Below are 19,542 nucleotides of genomic sequence, written 5' to 3'. Positions count from 1 at the left end.
AGATCAGCATCAGATAAACGTTCGTCTGCATCGGTAACATGGGTAGCATTTGTTGCCGACAACAGTATAATGGCTAACAGGAAAGATACACTGTCTGTACATAGGCTGTTTTTTTGTGTTGTTTTTTTAAATGACATCACTCTTATCTATTAAGTGCACACTAAACAGTACCTACTTTATAAAACATTTTCATTTGAAGACAATTGCTTAATTAAAAAAATGCTACAATACAACAATTTTCCACCAAAATTATGTGTAAGCCCGCGTGTTTACATGGAAAACTCGATTTTATGTAGTTCCAATGTTTTTCATCATTTTTTGTTAACCTTAACCTCATATAGACGTGTTTTTGACGGCTTTTCACCTTTCCCCCCCCCCCCTTTTTGAGGCCCAAACACTGTTTTTCGCTTGCGAAATGTTGTTAAAAAGTGATTGCCCCTATCAAAAAGGTACATCAAGGGGGTGTTAGATGGAATAATAGGCCCCCTAATCGCCAGGAAAGTTTTGGACATGTGACAGACTAGAAATGACCTCAGGTCTATCTTAAGGTAACATGTAACCCGCACTGAAAAGCCTTTTACTCTATCTCTATCCATTGAGAAGTTGCAGCACTTTGAAATGAGTTTTGATGGGGGAAAAACAATGCAAAATAGTGTTTTTTGGCAATTTTGATACGTCACCCGTTGCCGTGGTAACAGGAAATTTAAAATTGAACATGCTGTTACAAAGGCTATGGTTCAGGCAACATTTCATCAGTATAGAAGCATTTCTGACAGTTTCATAGCAGTTTGAACGTGTAAGAGGGGGCTTTTCAATGAAAACGGCCATTTTTCGCAATATGCTCATGCAGTAAAAGGTTAAGTTATTGTATCGTTAGAATATTGATCTTTGTGTTGTGTTTATTAAATAGTATGAATCAAACTTCATTTTAGGCTTATACTCATTGTTACAACGTAACATTGCTAGTCAGTCAATTCGTGTATAACGTAGTAAAATGGTTGAAGCAGGTCTAAGCAAATCTGAAGTCTGTAAATGAATTATGTATATAACATATTATTATCTAAAGTTAAGCTGTGTATGATTTTAAATCTACTACATGTATATTGGTATTTGATATTGCATTCACAAACCGCAGATATTTTAGAATTTTTTAAAAGAGTCATTTCAAATCTTACAAGGTATGTGTTCGATCTAATCAAGCAATGTTAACGATATTTGTTGTAAATTGAAATTAAGCGTGAAAAGAGTTAAGTTTCTTATATTTAAGATTGTTTGGTTCTTAAATAACAGATTGGTAACGTTGAATTATTGTACACATATCTTTTTCATCATTTATCATCGTAAACGCACGAAATTTGTGCGTATATATTGTTTTAATGAGCATGTTTCCGTTATACTTTGCCCTTTATGAAGCCATTTTAAATGACTATTTTTTTCAAATTTACACTATATTTGTGAAAATTAAAGCACACACAGAGTGTATATATTTTTTAATTTGACATATTGTATAAGGAGAAAGTCGTTTACAGAATTATGTGTCGTTGTGAAGCTGTCTGTTAAGTCTGGCAAAAGTTTGATCCCTCGAAAGTGATAAAAACAAAAATATCATATAAAAATTGTAGACTTGGTATTTTTGTGTCTGTTCTAAAAGATAATGTAAAAACTAGAAATGTGTCGTCAAGCAACGGATGCCCCCGCATGCAGCCAAAATTTCAGATGTTATAATATTTAGTTCTAAATTTGTTTGCACAAATTATTTTAAACAAAGTCCAAGACACTGGAACTATTCAGTGTTAACCTTTTGTAAATTGCATATTGCATATTTCTAGCAAAATTAATGGCTACATACATTTCCACAAAAGTATGAGTGCTGAAACTGAAAATTCAAAATTTTTCCAACATTCAAGGGAGATAACTTTGTCCAAAATCATTGAACCACAACCAAATTCAAACTTGAACTGCTTATTCCTAAGATGTATTTATATGTCAAATTTGACAAATGTGTACAACCATTGGGGGAGATAATGAACTGAAACTTAAAATTTCTGATTTTTTTTCAAAGTTCAAGAGGGATAACTCTGTCAGCTATCATCAATCCATGACCGAATTGGAAATTGACCAATGCATTCTAATGACATATCCACTTTTTAAATTTGAGTTGAATATGTACAACTGTTGGGGAGATAATGAATGGGAACTCAAATTTCCTTTTTTTCAAAGTTAGGCACATAACTCTGCCAAAAACATCACCGAACCATGGCCAAATTCGAACTGGACCTGCGCATTCCTTTGACATATCTATGCCAAATTTAGTTGAATATGTAACACTTTTAGGGAGATAATGAACTGAAACTGAAAATTTCATATCAATTTCAAAGTAAAAGGTGCATAACACTGCCAAAAATCATTGAACCATAACCAAATTTGATCTTGACCTGAGCATTCCTTTGATGCATCCATATGAATTTGAATTGAATGTGTAATACCGTTTGGGAGATAATGAACGGAAACTGAAAATTTCATATTATTTTCATTGTAAAAGGGGCATAAATCTGCCAAAAATCATCGAACCATGACCAAATTCGAACTTGACCTGTATTTTCTCATGACATATCTATATGCCAAATTTGAGTTTAATATGTGAAACCGTTACTAAGATAATGAACGGAAACTGATGATGACGGAATGACAGAATGACGGAAGGACGGAAGGACGGAAGGACGGAATGACTGAACAGGGTAACACTACATGCCCCAGCCATTATATGGCGGGGGCATAAAAACATCTATCATGCCCCTAGCACTGACTAAAGCGCTATCCAGTCTTCAATACTAAAGTGCTGCAATTAATGATCCCGAAGGACCAGAAATATATAACAACACTGAAGTGAAGCAGAACATTCATTATTTGGTATTCAAAATAGCGTCTCATAGATTAAAGGTGTTGAAATCAATGTTGTTTTTCATTTATTATTTTTTTTTTTTTTGCTTTTTTTAAATATCTATATATGCAAAGATGACAAAATTAAAGAGATAAATAATTTCAAAAAAATGATTAAGCTTTCTTCATTTTGACAACATTATATTTTTATCTACTTCATTTCCTTGCTAAATAGTTTAACCATCATTGAAGAAGACAACACGGTTACACATATAATAATATATCATTTATATTGTATAGTGACAATAAATAGTGAAATAAAAACAAGATCAGTACAATTATAATAATACTTTTATTCATTTCAGTCATCTAAATCTGAAGGAAATACACTTGATATAGAGATATTTGAACTATAAAAAGAAATATACAGTATGGGATGGTTTCATGATGGCTCTTAGCAATACAACAACATTATTTTGAACAACAATATTTTGGTACATTAAAGTTTTGTCTATTTCTTTTCGTAATTTGTTTGAAAATTTACCTAGTTTAAATTACTCTGAGATCTTCAGCCTCACAAAACATTTCATATATTTATTTTTAAAAGTACGAATTTCAATTTTTCTAGAAAATAAAATCACTTTACTGTCACTGTCAATCTACGTGCAACAGGTAATCTTAAGTTATTATGGTGACATTTATAAACAATTTGAGTTTTTGATTACCGTTGTTAAAGTTCAGTTCTAATTGATAACTATCCAACGATGATAATGTCTAAGGCTACAATTTTACAAAGATAAGTTATATCAACCAACCAAACAATTCCAAAAAAACAATGGTAAATCATCCTTTGTTTAGTCATCAATAGATTTGCTGACTTATAGCGTTGAATGTCAAACATAATTGAATATCTTCCTTTCATGTAAGAACTGGTTTGCATGCATGTCGCATCAAGTTATGTCAAACTTAAATAAATCGCAACCAAATTAAGTATAAAATATATAGGTCCGTGATTGTCTAGGGATAGATGAAATGTGTTGTGTGCCAAAGTTTATTACAATACAATTTTAACGATCGCAAATTATCACTTAAACATACGCTTTAACTCAATGTAGTATTCATGTGAAACAAAGGTGAATCATATCATATAATAACCTGGTCATGATCACCATGATGTTTATACTACTATAAATAACAGTCATATGCCAAAAATGGCCTCTGCTTTTTAAATTGCCAAAGTATTTTTGACCAGTAACATTCATGTAAATATTAACCAATATTTTCGTTATGTTTTCATTTATACCTGAAACAGTTCTGAATATGTTAACTTCACAAATGCATGTATATTACAAATGTTGATAACCTAGGAAACACTTTACAATACCAAGGTTATTGTGCTTTGATATTCTAAGATAGCCGTGATCACTATATAAATATAGAGTGTTCTATTCTGCGCACTTGATTGAATTAGTATTATTGTCGCAAGAATATATCTAATTTATCAACAATTTAGAGGATAAATCCGTTGGTAATAAGGGGAAGGGAGTAAGTCGGGATAAACAAGGCTGGATAAAATGATAAAAACTAAATATGTTTAGACAAGAAATGGGACAAGCAAGGCACTAAATAGATACCAAACAAATGTACGGAAAGTTTATATCAACGGTATATATTCTGAATGAATAGCACTTATAAACGTGAAGATTCTATAGCAAAACGTCGAAAGTGTTATATATTAAACCATCTTAAACTGGATTTTCCTGGGTTTTTACAGTAACTGGCGAGTTCTCCCACTGTGCAGCTGTGGTAACAACACTCACATGAAATCCCTTTCCTGTAAAAGGAAACCCTTTTGTCGAGGAAACTGCTAGCCTTAGACTCGGGTAATAATATGTCCACAATCGGCTGTTTGTTATCTAGTTGAGCATTTTGTTGTTTATGTAAGGCTAGAAAAGTTTTAGCATCTAAATCTGAAAATGTAATATTGGATTTAAAGCAGAGTATCAATATAACGAAACATTATAATATACTACTTTACACTATGAGTGTCTTTTCATTTGCATCATTATTATTATTATCAATTCTTAAGCATTTGTATTATCTTTCTACAAATCAATATCTAGCATTTAAAGTAATTAATATGTAGAGGGTATGTGTTTGATATATTTTTCTTTCATCGAGTCAGCTCAAACAACAGTATTTTCTCACGTAGTCAATTTGATTCTTAAGTTCGCGCAGTCACAAATGAAAATACTTTTTAAGCCTACGACAAGAATAACATTAACATCATACACAATTTTTTATTTTATTTTTAATAGTATTTCTTTTAGGATTGCTAAAATAAGAAACAGTTTTTGATATATGAGTATTCATTAAAAGCGAGAAATACTTTGAAAGGCTAACCTCAATTTACATCATTATACCTATTCAAATATTTATCTCTGGCATAAAACTGCACTTGGGGTTTTACTCGAGGCGTTACAGTTATTGGTCGGATGATGCATGAAAAATGTTGTCAAAACAGTAGTGCATATTGAAGGATTTATAATAATTGTTTGCTGATATTATGGTCAAAGACATGCAACAAAGAGTCCTTTTTCCTTATCTAATATAAAGAATAAAGTTACTTAGTTTGCTGTGTCTGATTTCATAATTTTGATCAATACAATCAGAAACTATAAAAAAAAGTAGTTTTTTTCTTGTCAAAGGCAAATTAAAGGGTATAATCAGATCGGATCGGTTACCATAGATTTTACATTCGGTGTATTTCTAAACAATGGTGGATGGAATATATTGCACAAATATATTCATTTTTACTAACTAGCATTAGCTTTCATGAAATTGTACCTAAAAATCAAATATGAAACTAATTTTTTTCTTTATGCAATACTGAGTCTTCATATGGTACTTGGACGGTGGCTTGCACTTTCCAGTACCGTCCATGATCAGGCTCAATCAAACCGAGTCGGCAACATTTTCAATTTTGTCGTTTTGGACGTTCTAAAGGGATTCCGTTTTTCTCTATTTTATAAAAAAAGGAACAAAAACTACAGTAACTGTAAAATACGTACCAAGTATATCTGGTTCAATTCTAGACACTGAGCGTTTTCTGTACTTTCTTTCTACAAATCCGCCTTCTCCACATAAAATTTCTAATGCCTCGTCTATCTTGCTGCCACAAACACCCTTCAATTATAGAAAAGATTGTTATCAGCTTTGAAAGTTCAATAAACGTGGGGGAGCACTAATTAATTGAATAACCTCTAATGTCTTGTGCAATAAAGGATTTAATGAGACGAACCATGATTCGAAGATATTTTATTGAACCAAATAAAAAACATATACATTAAGAATATAATGATAAAAATAATATACATAAATAAAGATAATATGAATAAATCATATATTTTTTCCGTATAGGAATAGTTACAACATTTAAGATAAAGATATGAACTAAATATAAAATAACAATATGAATACTTTTTATTAAGTCTACCATAATCAAAAGAAAAAAAACGATATTGAAAATGTTGGCACATATTGTACTTTAAATAACTGTTACGATATGAAACTATTTTCGATTAGATTAAAGTAAGAATTTGAGATTCATTTGTTTGTTTCAACTCCTTTTTGTTATGGCTAATGAAATATCGAATTACTTTTAGAGATAGACAGTTGTGTAGGTGGGCGGTTTTCGGTTTACTTGTTCCTAATGAACTTATTTATAGATTGCCAGATTGTCTTGTTCCGATTTCCTTTATTGTCCTAGATTTGTTAATTATGTAAGATTTAATAATTCAAGGGACTGGTGCAATTTAATGAATTTATTTAAACTTTGTTAAAACTCGTTGCATTCTTCAATACTAATTGGGAACTTGCATACAAATAAGGTTCTCATTACAATTTATTTCTGTTGAACTAAAGGGTTATTCTAGAGAGATATAGGTCTGTAAAAATCGAAATCGTTTGATTCTTTACTTGTTTCCAGTATAAGAAAGCTCTCCAAACAGAAATACATGTATTTCAGAAAGGTAAAAATGTCCATTTAATAAAATTATTAGTTTGAAATGTCCATAGAAGAGAAAGCGAGTGTCAATAGATATAAAATAACGAATAAATGATCGAAAATAAGCAAAGCCATTTAAGTTATTTACAAACTGCACCCACAAATTGATATTTAGTTCGACATAACAGTAAATATTTCTTGATTTTATTCATTAAGTAAGGATTCTTTGTGGCTCAAACATTGTATGAATCAACATGAACGAATCGGAAGCGGAAGAACAATGAAGTAGCCGCCTAAGTAACACATCTGTACTTGCTGGTATTATTGTCAACAAAAACTGGCTTTATCTTTTATTGTTGAATGCTTTTTGAAACAACACGGTTTCACATAAATTATATTTCCAGACAAAAAACACAATAGCAATCAGCTCGCAGTAAAACTGCACTCGAATTTCGTTTATTTTATGACACTGTCCTATTGAGCGTTAAATGCCAGTAGTTCTATTCAAGTACTTGATTTTCGATGAAGATTTTTGAGAGAAAAATCAGATTCATTTTAAAGATTGTTAAAGTAAGTTTTTAAATCGTTGATCTGGAAGAAAGGCTTATAGAATAATATGAATTATATAATATGATAAAATAATAGTCATATATATTACACTTACAGCTTTGTGGGGTTTCGTGTAAGGGGAACATGGTTTCATTTGTCCACCACAGCTCACCATTGTTAAACACAATCCTAACAGGAATATACAAATAGACTCAAAACATACCCCACCCATCATCTGATTCGACCTGGAAAAAAATTCGTTCATTTATAAACTTATTTTCATTTATTTCTCCAATACAAGGTCAAAGTTATAAAAACGTTATGTGTCCTTTTTGACGACAACAAATATTATATATAAATGAGCAGAAAAGTTTTGCTTTCTGAAATATTATATTCTGAAATAACTTTAAATACGATATGCAGCAAAAATAATATTATAAAACTAGTGTTATAATTTTTTCTATCTTTTTTAACGTTTTAATGAAAAGGAAGCAAACTACATAACGTTAAAAAATCCAACAACAATTTGCGGTATTTGACATGATGAAAACAATACACATTTGAGGTTTCTAACATGAATAAAAACCAACATAAATTTTCGGTTTTCTTGCATGAATAAAAACCAACATAAATTTTCAGTTTCTTACATGAAAAAATACAAATCTGTGGTTTCATATGTAAGAAAAGAACAATAAACTGCGGTTTCTTACATGAATAAAGAACAGTTTCTTACATGAATAAAAAACAATACAAATCTGCGGTTTCTTATACTATTACAAAAATAAAACACAAACCTGCATAATAATAAATAAAAACAAAATTTTCAGTATCTTTCATAGAAAGAATCAAATCTGTAATATTTTACATGAAAGAGGAAACAAAATATCTGGTTTATCTTATATCAAATTAAAAACACTCAATGGTATAAAAAACACACATTAGAAATTGTTTAAGAAATCTCAGTTATGCTATTCAAAGAAAATGCCATTTCTTTCAAGCAAATATATGAGAATCATAGAAATACTGTCTCACATGTCAGGAAAATATGATTTTCTTAGGAGACATGAAAACGATTTTTGAATTGTCCTATTAAGCTTTAATTATCTTGATAAAGAAGGCTTTGTGTCAGGTATAAAATAAACTTATACCCAGCCGTGTCACGACAGTGTAAAATACTGCATATTTAATGTGACGTGTTTCAATAGCAAGAAAACGTAAACGTGAACTATTTTAAGTGTAGGCACACAAGAAAATTATCCTTACACTAAGAGCTTGAAAAAAAAACAATAATTAATGAAATGATAAAATTGCAGTTTATAAGATTTTAAAAATACAATCATCTCATATGAGCAATTAATAGACTTGTAAGAATACGAAATCATGGTAATGTTATATATGCCCTAAACAAACTGCAGGAAACTCGAATATTAGGTTTTAAAATTGTTCTCTTTAATGAATCAATACATCTTATAAAGTCGCATTATGTCGAGGTGTAATAAATAACCGGTGTTAAGCAGTGCTACAGCTGTCTGGTATAACACTTATTTATTGCCAACATTTTGTAAAAAATATAGCTTTTCAAACATAACAAATGTAATTAAAAGAACAAAGACTTCTAAAACCTACAGTACAGTATTAGAAAAGGTAAATCTTTATCATTCCGAATGAAGATAATTAACAGAAAATGCTGACAACATCAAAGAGATATTTATGATACTAAATGGTTATCTATTTAAAACATTTTCTAAAAGAAATTTCGAAAAATGATGAATTTATTAAAATTATATCTGAAATGAACGCGCAGAGAAATTTATGTTTTGGTTAGGGTTTAATTTGTATTACGTATATTTTATGAGATGAACCTAAAAAACGAATGACAAATAGAATTTTATGTGTATTGATAATTCAAACTATGTTCTTTTATGTTAATGTCTGTTCATAACTTTTAACAGTTTGTTTTAGTTTTGATACCCAACCTTATTCCCTCACCTTTAACTGACCTCAAATTTCAATCATATGTATTCTTAGTCACATAAATAATTAGCGCCAGAACGCTGATAATGAGCTACTATTGTGCATAATAATGTTACATGATTTAATATCTGACGTCAACTATAATCTGTCGTGATAAATTAATCCTACTGTATAGTTAGTTTTGTATGTTGATGCGCTTACGTGATCTTCTTTACAGACTACTTCCCCATTCTGCTAGAGACTTTCTGGTAGTTAACCTATATTTACAACAATTGTTACGGAAGGTACATATAGCTTCTATAAATAGTGACATATTTTGGACTGAGGTAGGACTTCTTGACTACAAAAGCGCATTATGAAATGAATATTTTTCTTCTCGAATAATGACAAAAAGGCTTTTGATAATGTTTAATTAAGAGATTTAAAACATACATATTTTAGACTTATCATAAGTATGAAGCTTTGAATCTGAATATTTGTCATAGAGGTGAAGATAGTGGTATTTAAACTTCTATACAAACACTTAATAACTATAACTATACTAAATTCAAAACAACAAAACAGAGACATAGATGGTTCAACTATATGGCCAGCGAGTGCTTATTTAGAAACTGTAACGCTTCATCTAAACTTTGACATTTTAATGAAAATAATAATATATGGAAGCATTATGGACCTTTCAGAGACAAATCTTTCGTGAAAAATAACCCCCTCCTCCCCAAAAAAAGAAGAAAGAAACAGCTATCATTTTAGACTACTAGAATACAACATTTTCACGTAAAATCATCAAAAAGAGTACACAATCTTCCATGTTCACAAAGTTTAAAGAGTCATGATCTATTTTCAAATCTATTTTAAATATTATCACTTTATTATTTTTTAATTTATTTATTTATTTATTATTATTTTTTTGCATATGTGTTTTATTATGTTTAACCTAATATGGCCAATGTAAGATGTAAACACCACATTTAAAATACAATCAAGATCAATTTTCATTGTGAACCTTACAACACCTTTCTACAATCTTCCTGTGATAGTTTTAAGTAAGATTCCATTTGATCAGAATCAATGTTATAACTGTAGTGTTTATTTAAAATTGATTAAAAACTAAAAAAAGCTAAACATAGTATCTTTAAAACTAGCAAACTATTTATCGACCGGAATTGTACAATGACAGACATATTGAATTGAAAATTGTTTGAAAGAGTTCTTAATTGGAATACCAATGACAAGGCGTAGGTACATCCAACGTTTTTTTTTATTATATATAGACCGTTATCTTAACATCTAATTGTTTTTACGACGACTTTAAGTTAAAGACAAACGACTTTCGCGTAATGCCTTGTTAATAGAGCCGTATTTAAAGTTTTAAGAGCGAGTTTCCTTATAAAGAATATGTGAATTTATCTTGATTAGTTTTGTTGAACTTTAATGTAATTAATCGCAGCTTGAAATCTATTCATTGACACAGTCACTGTGTCGAATTATAGCTTACTGAGTTGATGGCATTATGGACCATTTAAATGTAGATTGTTCTATTTTTGCAAATGTATATCGCAAATGAAAACGAATCTGAAAAGCCTTGTTTGAACATGTAACATTCAAGTAAAATGCAAATTTCGGTTGCATTTTTCCCATCAATAATTTTAATTTTAAAGAGTTACACGAAATGACTAAAACACGCTTTATAAATTACACGTTTCTTTAAAAATGTTTTGATTTTATCTGCATGTCTTTTGTATTAAGCTGTTTAAGTCTCGACAAGGGAAGTTGACTGAACTTTGAGATAGATGAATCTGTCAATCGCGTGACGTCAATTTATTATACAGAAAAAACATGTTTAAATAGCGTGATATACAAGACATTGGTGAACCAATACTAGCATGAAAGAATCGCATGGTATCAATTATTTGTTTCACATATTATATAAAACGTTACTCGTTTACATCATGACGCTAGAGTTTAAGATGTACTTAGAAATATAATCTTCTATGAATAACATTTATGTCATTTTTATAAAATTTGAGTCATTGACATGTTTGCGTGTATGTGTTGTGTGTTTTATTTTTATATATAGTTATTATCATATGTATAATCTGTCTTAATTTAACTCAACAGTCAGAGTATTTTAACATTCCACTTTATATACTGCTGAAATTGTAATATAGATTTGATCTGTTGAGAATTTGGAATAATTTTGGTATACTGTAAGTCGGCTTTATTACAAAAGACTAAATTCAAGCTATTTAACAGTATAAAGACCGTGCAGGATGGCCTGGAAAACTCTTAAATAAATAAAAAATATTTCATTGATCTATAACCTTTGTCTGAATATCACTCCTTAATAAAGACAGAAATATTCTCGCTAAAATCCTTACTAATTACTTTTAGGTACAGCCAATTGTTAAACATCAAAGTATAAAGGATTGGCAAGCCATATATGATTCCATTTATTATATTATAATCAGATTATTAATTATTAATACGTGATACATTGCCCTGCTTAAAAGGGCTATAATTCAATATTGCACTAGACAAACTACCCATTATTTTAGGTATTGGTTAGCATGTTATATACATAAACATGAAAAAAAAATATTGAAAAAATTTGAAAGTATTTTTAAAGTTGAGAGTTTTTTCTTTCTTGGTTTGGCCAAAGCAAAATGAGTATTAGATTTAACTATATTTCGTTAAAGATTAAGCAAAATTAGGCTAAACTACGAAATGAGAACGAGTGATATTGGCTATCCATGATGTCAAAAACAACAATAACAACAATCGTTAAAATAAGAATAATTTGTACAATAGGTTTTTGATCAAATAAAGTTGTTGTAAGAAATAAGAAATTTTCGTTGCCTTCTTTCATTTTAAATTAACGATGAATAAATTAAATTGGAATTTTCAAACGTTTTGTATTTTATATTATTACACATATTTAATAATTTATATGTTTGAATTTATTTATTAAGTACATAATATCAAATTGTGATAACGTTGTAATAAATAGGTGACATACGTTTAAAGCGGCCTTCGGCTTTGATTTTCTGCTGGAAAAACAATTCTGTGTTGTTTCAAGCTAAGTACATCAATTTTAACTTGGAACAGTGCATCATATTTAAGAAACAGCGTCCCGAGAGTTATTTATAACGCACCAGTGACGTTTGTTTCTAAAAATAGAAGATTGAAAAAAGAATCGTCTGCTTGACTTATTTAAATATAGAGACCGGGCCGGTAGGTTAGAGGTATCGATGAATTTCCTCATTGTTGAAGTATTTTGTCTTCGGAAAATTTCAATTTCTACCTTAATTCTTTTAATTTAACGATATTATGAACGATCTTTCTAATAATAACATATTTAATCTTTAAAAATCTGAAGTTCGCTTTTATTTGTTATATGATTCAAAAACAAATTTTGGCATAAATATGTAAATATAGTTTTAGGTTCAGTTGAGCCCGAAAATGACATCTTTATTCTTTTGATTATTATCCAGAAAATGATAACGGTCTTGAGGGCACTGTTTGAATATTAATGGCTGAAAATAGTTATATAACAATATCTCCATTACAGTGCTTGGCAGGAGTACATATGTGTCAATAATGTCAATTTGGCAGTTAAGTTTCTTACCTGACATCATGCTTGATCACGTTCAAACTTTTCATAACTTAAGCTCTTATTCAGATATACGTACTTTTTAGACAGGTCACATGATAAACAGGTCATTTCAACATACTACACAACATTTTTAAACTAAAATTATATTTATCCTTACTTTGGTGGATGTATCCTTACACATTAAATTACCAACAAGTGATTACATAGAATAACGAGCAGAATTCTACTGAGAAACATCCCTGTTTGATTTCACAGGAAATAATTCTAGCCAAACTGTCTTTGTTCTTCGTGAGTAACAATCGCAATTTAAATCAATCAAATACGGGAAACACACCTTTGTCAGGAAATTGTTTTTGCTAAATTGGAAACAAACCGGACTTTAATTAAACTGTATCAGACCACAGAAGTCAGTCAGTTGGTTACAATAAAAGAAATAGACATTGTCATTGCTTTAAAATCAATTCTTTCGTTTGAACAATGATCTTTATTTGAAATTGTAAGAACTAAAAAAGGAGTAAATCTATAGAAATCAACGACTTAATCATAAGAAAACCGCTGGCAAATCGTTACAATTGTCTTATTTAACGTGTCCTGTTCCCGGCCCTTTAAAGACAAATATACGACAAAAATACGACAACAAAAGAGTTCTATCTATTATCTTTGCAATCAAACACGAAAAATGGTCGCTTATTGATTATTTATCTAGTAGTTTTATATTTTTGTTTTATACGAAACTTGCAGATTCTGAATGTTTAACTTTGCCACCCTGTCATTGACATGTAACATTACACTTCCGCATTGAACCACCTCGATAGACACATTTATGTATAATTGTACTACATTTGATTCCTCTCAAATATCACAGAATTAATTAAAGATCGCCCACCGGAAAAAATAATGTCTTTTCAAAGCCAGACTTAATAACATTTCTAACAGTAAAAATATTGTTGTTTTTGTGATGCATGCACTTTACGTTAACTAAAACATTAGTTATCAATTTATATTTAAATATTATAGCAAATTCTAAAACAAAGTTAAAGAGCATCAATCGATTATAAAATCAAAAGTTCTGTGTTTAAAATTAGAAGTACCTTTGACACACAATTGCAGCTTTCACTAAAACGTGTACTGAATGTTAAACTGTCTAGTCAAGGCATTGCAATATCTTAGAGGACTCGATTTTGTCGCGGAAATAATTTGAGCCGTGTCACGACAAAACCAACATAATGGGTTTGCGACCGCTTGAAAAAGGGTTGGTAAGCGAACAGCATGGATCCTGATCAGACTGCGCGGATGCGCAGGCTGGTCTGGATCCATGCTGGTCGCAAACCCATTATGTTGGTTTTGTCGTGACGCGGCTCATTTCTATATCTAATTAGCAGACAGTGGTCTGGTTTTCTTAATTACCTTAACTAAAAGAAAATAATGAAATAGGATTTGTATTAATGAAGTGTACTTAAGACTAAATAAAAATGTAATGATTTAGTATTTAACCTTTTCTCGAAGAAGGGAAAGGTGCAGATACTATGAGTTATGTCATTACATTTTCTGAGTAAGTCCAGAGTGATTCAAATTTTTATGCATTAATGACATTAATTTTTTCCAGAATGGTCACGTGATCTTGTCTGCTTCCGTAGGCGTTTTATTTGTTACAACCCATTTACAACATAATTACAAGATAACCGCAACTATATTTCATCATTTTTTCGTAAGAGAAAATAGAGCTTGGCTTGTTATAGCTTTAAGGTATTAAATGTCAAAAAAGTCCTTTTGATATATAATATGTATAATAATTAATACTTACTGAATGATATAATCAGTAAACCAGTTCATACGCAACAAAATGATACAGCTTTGGCACGGAAACTACTTGCATGCCAGTACATTCATGAAGATTTTATTTTATGTTACCATGTATTTTCATATGTTGATATGTCGTGCAAATGTATTGTTTGTAAAAGTATGTATACACATGAATTGCATTGTCTCTATTTCTATTTATTCATCGATGAGGTACTGTTAAAGCTATGGAGATTGATACCCGTCCTTAATTCATATAATATATGTAATAGAAAGAGCATCTAAACACGAGGCTATCTAATCACTTTGTCACGTGTATTGATGCTATTTCTCTTGTGTATCATAGACAAAAACCAAAAAACACGTTCTCTGTCGTCAGAGTATGAAACCCAAGTAAAAGGAAACCAAAGTACGAGCATCTGAATATGACTTTTCTATAGTTATCCCTTCCCCTGTTGTCATATTAAGTAAATCTCAGGAAAAAATGAGCCAATCAGCGAGAATGCTTTATATATGAAGAGTATAAAACGAATATAAATAATACAGATTTATTTACATTCAAACTGTAAAAAATGACAGAGTTCTGATTCATAACTTCGTTAATCACTTCTACTTTACCTAAACCCCACTTGCATGATTGGTTTGAAAAGAATGAAATGTTATGTTACCTATTTGAGGCAATGAGGATGAAATTTAAACACTTGGCATTCGTGTGTACATGCTTCAGTCAAAAGAAATAAGTGCATATTTGATGGAAAAGTAATAGAGACACAAATATATGTTACGAAGCATGTTTTTCACGAACACCACTCGGTTAATCTATTATTTAACTGGACATACTTTGATTTTATCTTCATGTCTTTTGTATTACGGCGTTACCCGTATGAAAAGAAAGAAAATCATTAGAAATCCAACAGACGTCTAAAATGCTGCGCTGAACAATCATAAGAGAGAATCATATAAGAAAAATATATAAACAACTCTGAGTTCAAATATTTATTTCAATTTTACTTTTCGGAACTTTTTATAATGACACAGGATCTGATTGCTTAAATACAAAAATATAAAAAGGATTGCATAATTTTCTAAATTATATTGTGCTTATAAATTGTTTTAACCACATTTGTATTTACAATGTCTCCATGTAGTGTTACACATCGTTTGGTAAGATGAGGGTACCATGGAATTCAATTAGAATCATTCTATGACTTTGCATTGGATCTAAAAAAAATGTGATATTTTCGGAAACAATTGTGATCTAAAAATCAGCAATTTTACCAAAACCAACTTCAAAAGCAGGTGAGACTTAGTTTAGTTGGTTCATGAGATATAAACAAGTATTTTTTTCCAGCAAAACAGTTGATTTATCAAGAACAATGAAATAATATACGTTTTTCAAAACAGCAATATATTTGTATTCGTGAATGATTATTTTTTCAAAACACAAAGCTGAATTACAAACGGTGAAGTTATAGAAATTTGTTTCGTTATTGTTTCCTTTACAAAATCAGAGGAACGACACAGTTAGTCTACTCTTAATTAGTATCGATTTTATTTCATGATATTCTGAATATTGTTCCTTTCAATAAGTATGCAAATATGTGATAATAGTGCGGGTTTTTTTTTCTCCAGAAAATATAATCATAGTGGTATTCATTGAAAAAGACAAGCAATTGTTTGTAAGCACTAATTACGTATTGTTTACGTATGAATTGATGTACTTGTTATCGGACATTTTTTCAGCATAATGGGGCCTAAGATTTAAATTTAAAACAGAACTAAAACAAAGCCTCAAATTCTGATCTTATCAACGACATATTTAAATTTGTAATTTCTAAAGCAAAAATGGGTAAACACAAGATTTTTTATGATATCTACGGCAAAAGATTTTTTACAAGAAGGAAATATCTTTAGAGGACAGTGAACACAAACTAAGTAAATGAAATAATCGGTATTTCGTTTTGATTGAGTTTGTCCGTCGAAGAAAAGAAATGAAAAGTATACCATATTTCATTACCTTTAAGATGAATTATATCCGGATTTTAGGATTATTGCTTATGTTTTACAAGCGTAGGAAAGTGTAATTGCGTTTAATAATGTTACTTTTGAAAGTTCTTATTTTTCGGCTGTCAATTTCAACCATTAAATGTCCTTCAAAATTGCATGTAGATGAAAAACATGAAATTATTGTCAAATATGCTTAAAATATCAACTCTAAATTTAGTTATATTTTGCCTATTATGTCATATATTTCGTCATATTATATCATATTACACGACTGAGCCTATTTTCAGATCGATTTGTAACATGATATTTCCATAATCGGGCAAATTGTGTCTAACATAATTAAGTTGCAAAATAATTACAGATTACAATAGTAATTAGTAAAGACAATTTTCTCTAGAGCATACAAAAAGCTGTTTTGCATGTTAGTGACCTGCTTAAAATAATTCTTTATTGCAGTTGTTTAAATTAGACAAATACGTTACATAACTTTAGCAATCATGGTTTTTTGCTATCTATAAAGTCTGTAAACAGGTAGATGCACTTCAGGAAACTGTATGCAAAATAGCCTTATTACTATACACAGCAATTAAGGTGGTGTTCAAAAACTGCTAAGGATCAAAGACGATTTTATTCCTTTCAAAGACATAAAGAGCCATTTAACGTTTCTATCTTTTGTTGTATTTAATACGAAAACGTAGACATTTCCATTTTATGAGAGATAAGTTTTTTCTTGACTTTTAATTAAAAAGGCAAATATGCTTGTCATCAACAGTAACAAATATTATTCTACCTTTTGTGAATAGAAGATATCTTGTATTTTATCATTTTATTGTTTTCTGTCAAATCTGGACGGCATTGCTAAATACATGCTACAATCCGCGAGCTCTTGCATTTGCTGAAAATTTTTTTTTTTTAATAAACCGATCTGTGGGCAATTTTAAATTAAGTACATCCGCAAGGCAAATGTTTTAATACCGCGGTAATCAATAGGCCTTTTAATGTTACAGTTTCGTGTGTTTCTATGAAAAGTAGCGTAAAGTCTAAAAGTAAACACCAAGTCTCTTTTACTTAGTATCAACGTGTCCAGTGTCCAGTATTTCCTGTGCAGTTTTAGCGATAACAAGATAATGTGTAATCTTTGAATATATTTATGTCCCAGATATGATTTTGAACTTCAAATATTAAAGCATAGCGTTCATAAGCTGAAAAGTTTACTGAAGTCGGATAATTGCAAGTTTATAAAAGAAAAATTTGAACCGTCTATGGAAAGAGTTTCAATAAAATCACATATAGGAAAAAAGCTTCAGTGCGGAAAATGACATAATATGTTGAGATTGAATGAGGTGTTACGATGTTATTATCGCTTTTCATGTAATTATTCAAATGTTCGTGTTTGATAACTGTTAAGTCCCGCATATCGTATTATATCGTAAATATAAGTTAATAACTGAAGAAATCGACGACAGTATTAGCAGGGCTTTTATTTATACATGAAAGTTCTTAACATTAGACATGTTCCTTCCTAGAATAAAACTTCGTTTATGTACAGGGAACATTTTATTCTTCACAAAATGCTTGTAATTACGCTATAAAAATTATTCTTTAACTACTTTAACATAAAATAATATTAATTTTTCAAGTGGTAAGTCCGTGACATTTAAAAATTGCCTTAACTAATATTAAAATCATGTATATTTAAATCCGTGAAAACGCGACAAGACCCTTTAAATATATGCAAATAAATTAAACAAATTATAAACAAGTATTTGAACACCGACAAACATGAGAGTCGGATATTTTATGCATATTTAAAAGGAATGATTATAAGAAAACAAAAGTTCTGCGAGAATCGGACAAGTATATTTACTTTGTTATTAAAATTGTCATTACATGATCAAAAAGTAAAAGCATAATATCAAAATTGTTTCAATCCCAGCACACAACTTTTTAAATAAGATCAATCAATCGACCAATCAAACATTCAATAAACCAATCTTCAATAGCTTTGTAACAACATGTATTTTGTATTTGAAAAAAATAAATATTTTCTCAACTTAAACTGGATTTCATTTCACAATGTTATGATTAAAATACATATTATGAAAAGACAATAATATGCACTTTAAAATCACCCTAAAATGTATCACAAACATTTAATTAATATCATTTATACCGTAAGAAAAATGATAAAAATCATATATTTTTTCCGTAAAAAACAAAATCGTCTTTTTTGTAAATTTTATTTATTGTGAACAGTTTGAATATGCGCAAAAACTTCATTTAATTAAGATATAACAACACGAACTATAATATCTTACCTATCTGCCATCTAATAAGCCAGTCCAGTTTGCTACTAAACCTCGTGCGACTTACAAAAAGAACATTTCATTGAGAGATACTTGTTTTTAAGGAGTCGATGTTTCGGAAGTCATATCTGCCGCTCTACTGCTTTTCCCATATATAACAGATATCGGCTATTTTCAGTTCATAAGGTCTCTTCCAATACTTCTATTTTGTCTAGGCTTAGATTCCTAGAAACATGATATTTTTGGCTGGCTCATGATTTTCTGGAAAGACAGTGCTTTATCACCGGAAAAAAAACCACTTGGTCAATAGTAAATTATGCTAAATGCATACTGGTATGATGACGGTTATCATATACTTCAACTAATAAAACACATTTTTAAACTGAGGGGGCACAAACGAAATG

The 19,542-nt window shown here is 30.0% G+C and overlaps 1 protein-coding gene across 1 annotated transcript; it reads right to left on the bottom strand.

The window, feature by feature from the left end:
• Window positions 1–3,213: 3,213 nt before the first annotated feature.
• LOC132719512 (molluscan insulin-related peptide 3-like) lies at window positions 3,214–19,295 on the bottom strand. Its single transcript, XM_060703282.1, has 4 exons — window positions 19,151–19,295; window positions 7,551–7,680; window positions 5,952–6,066; window positions 3,214–4,850 (listed from the first exon to the last, which is right to left on the bottom strand). Exons 1-4 carry the CDS (start codon window positions 19,159–19,161, stop codon window positions 4,609–4,611), a joined length of 498 nt encoding a protein of 165 aa, XP_060559265.1. The 5' UTR covers window positions 19,162–19,295; the 3' UTR covers window positions 3,214–4,608.
• Between the last annotated feature and the right edge of the window lie 247 nt (window positions 19,296–19,542).

This window comes from Ruditapes philippinarum, unplaced genomic scaffold (assembly GCF_026571515.1).
Source record: "Ruditapes philippinarum isolate M1 unplaced genomic scaffold, ASM2657151v2 ctg187_1_1_1_1, whole genome shotgun sequence".
Classification (NCBI taxonomy): domain Eukaryota; kingdom Metazoa; phylum Mollusca; class Bivalvia; order Venerida; family Veneridae; genus Ruditapes; species Ruditapes philippinarum.
The sequence above is the reverse complement of the archived record's forward strand: the minus strand, read 5'-3'. Positions and strand labels throughout refer to the sequence as shown.

Excerpts from the sequence above, each read along its gene's own strand:
- LOC132719512 (XM_060703282.1), bottom strand. Across the intron at positions 6,067-7,550 it reads ACACGAAACCCCACAAAGCT|GGTGTTTGTGGCAGCAAGAT; the intron begins GTAAGTGTAATA and ends CTATAATTGAAG. Across the intron at positions 4,851-5,951 it reads AATTGAACCAGATATACTTG|ATTTAGATGCTAAAACTTTT; the intron begins GTACGTATTTTA and ends TTACATTTTCAG.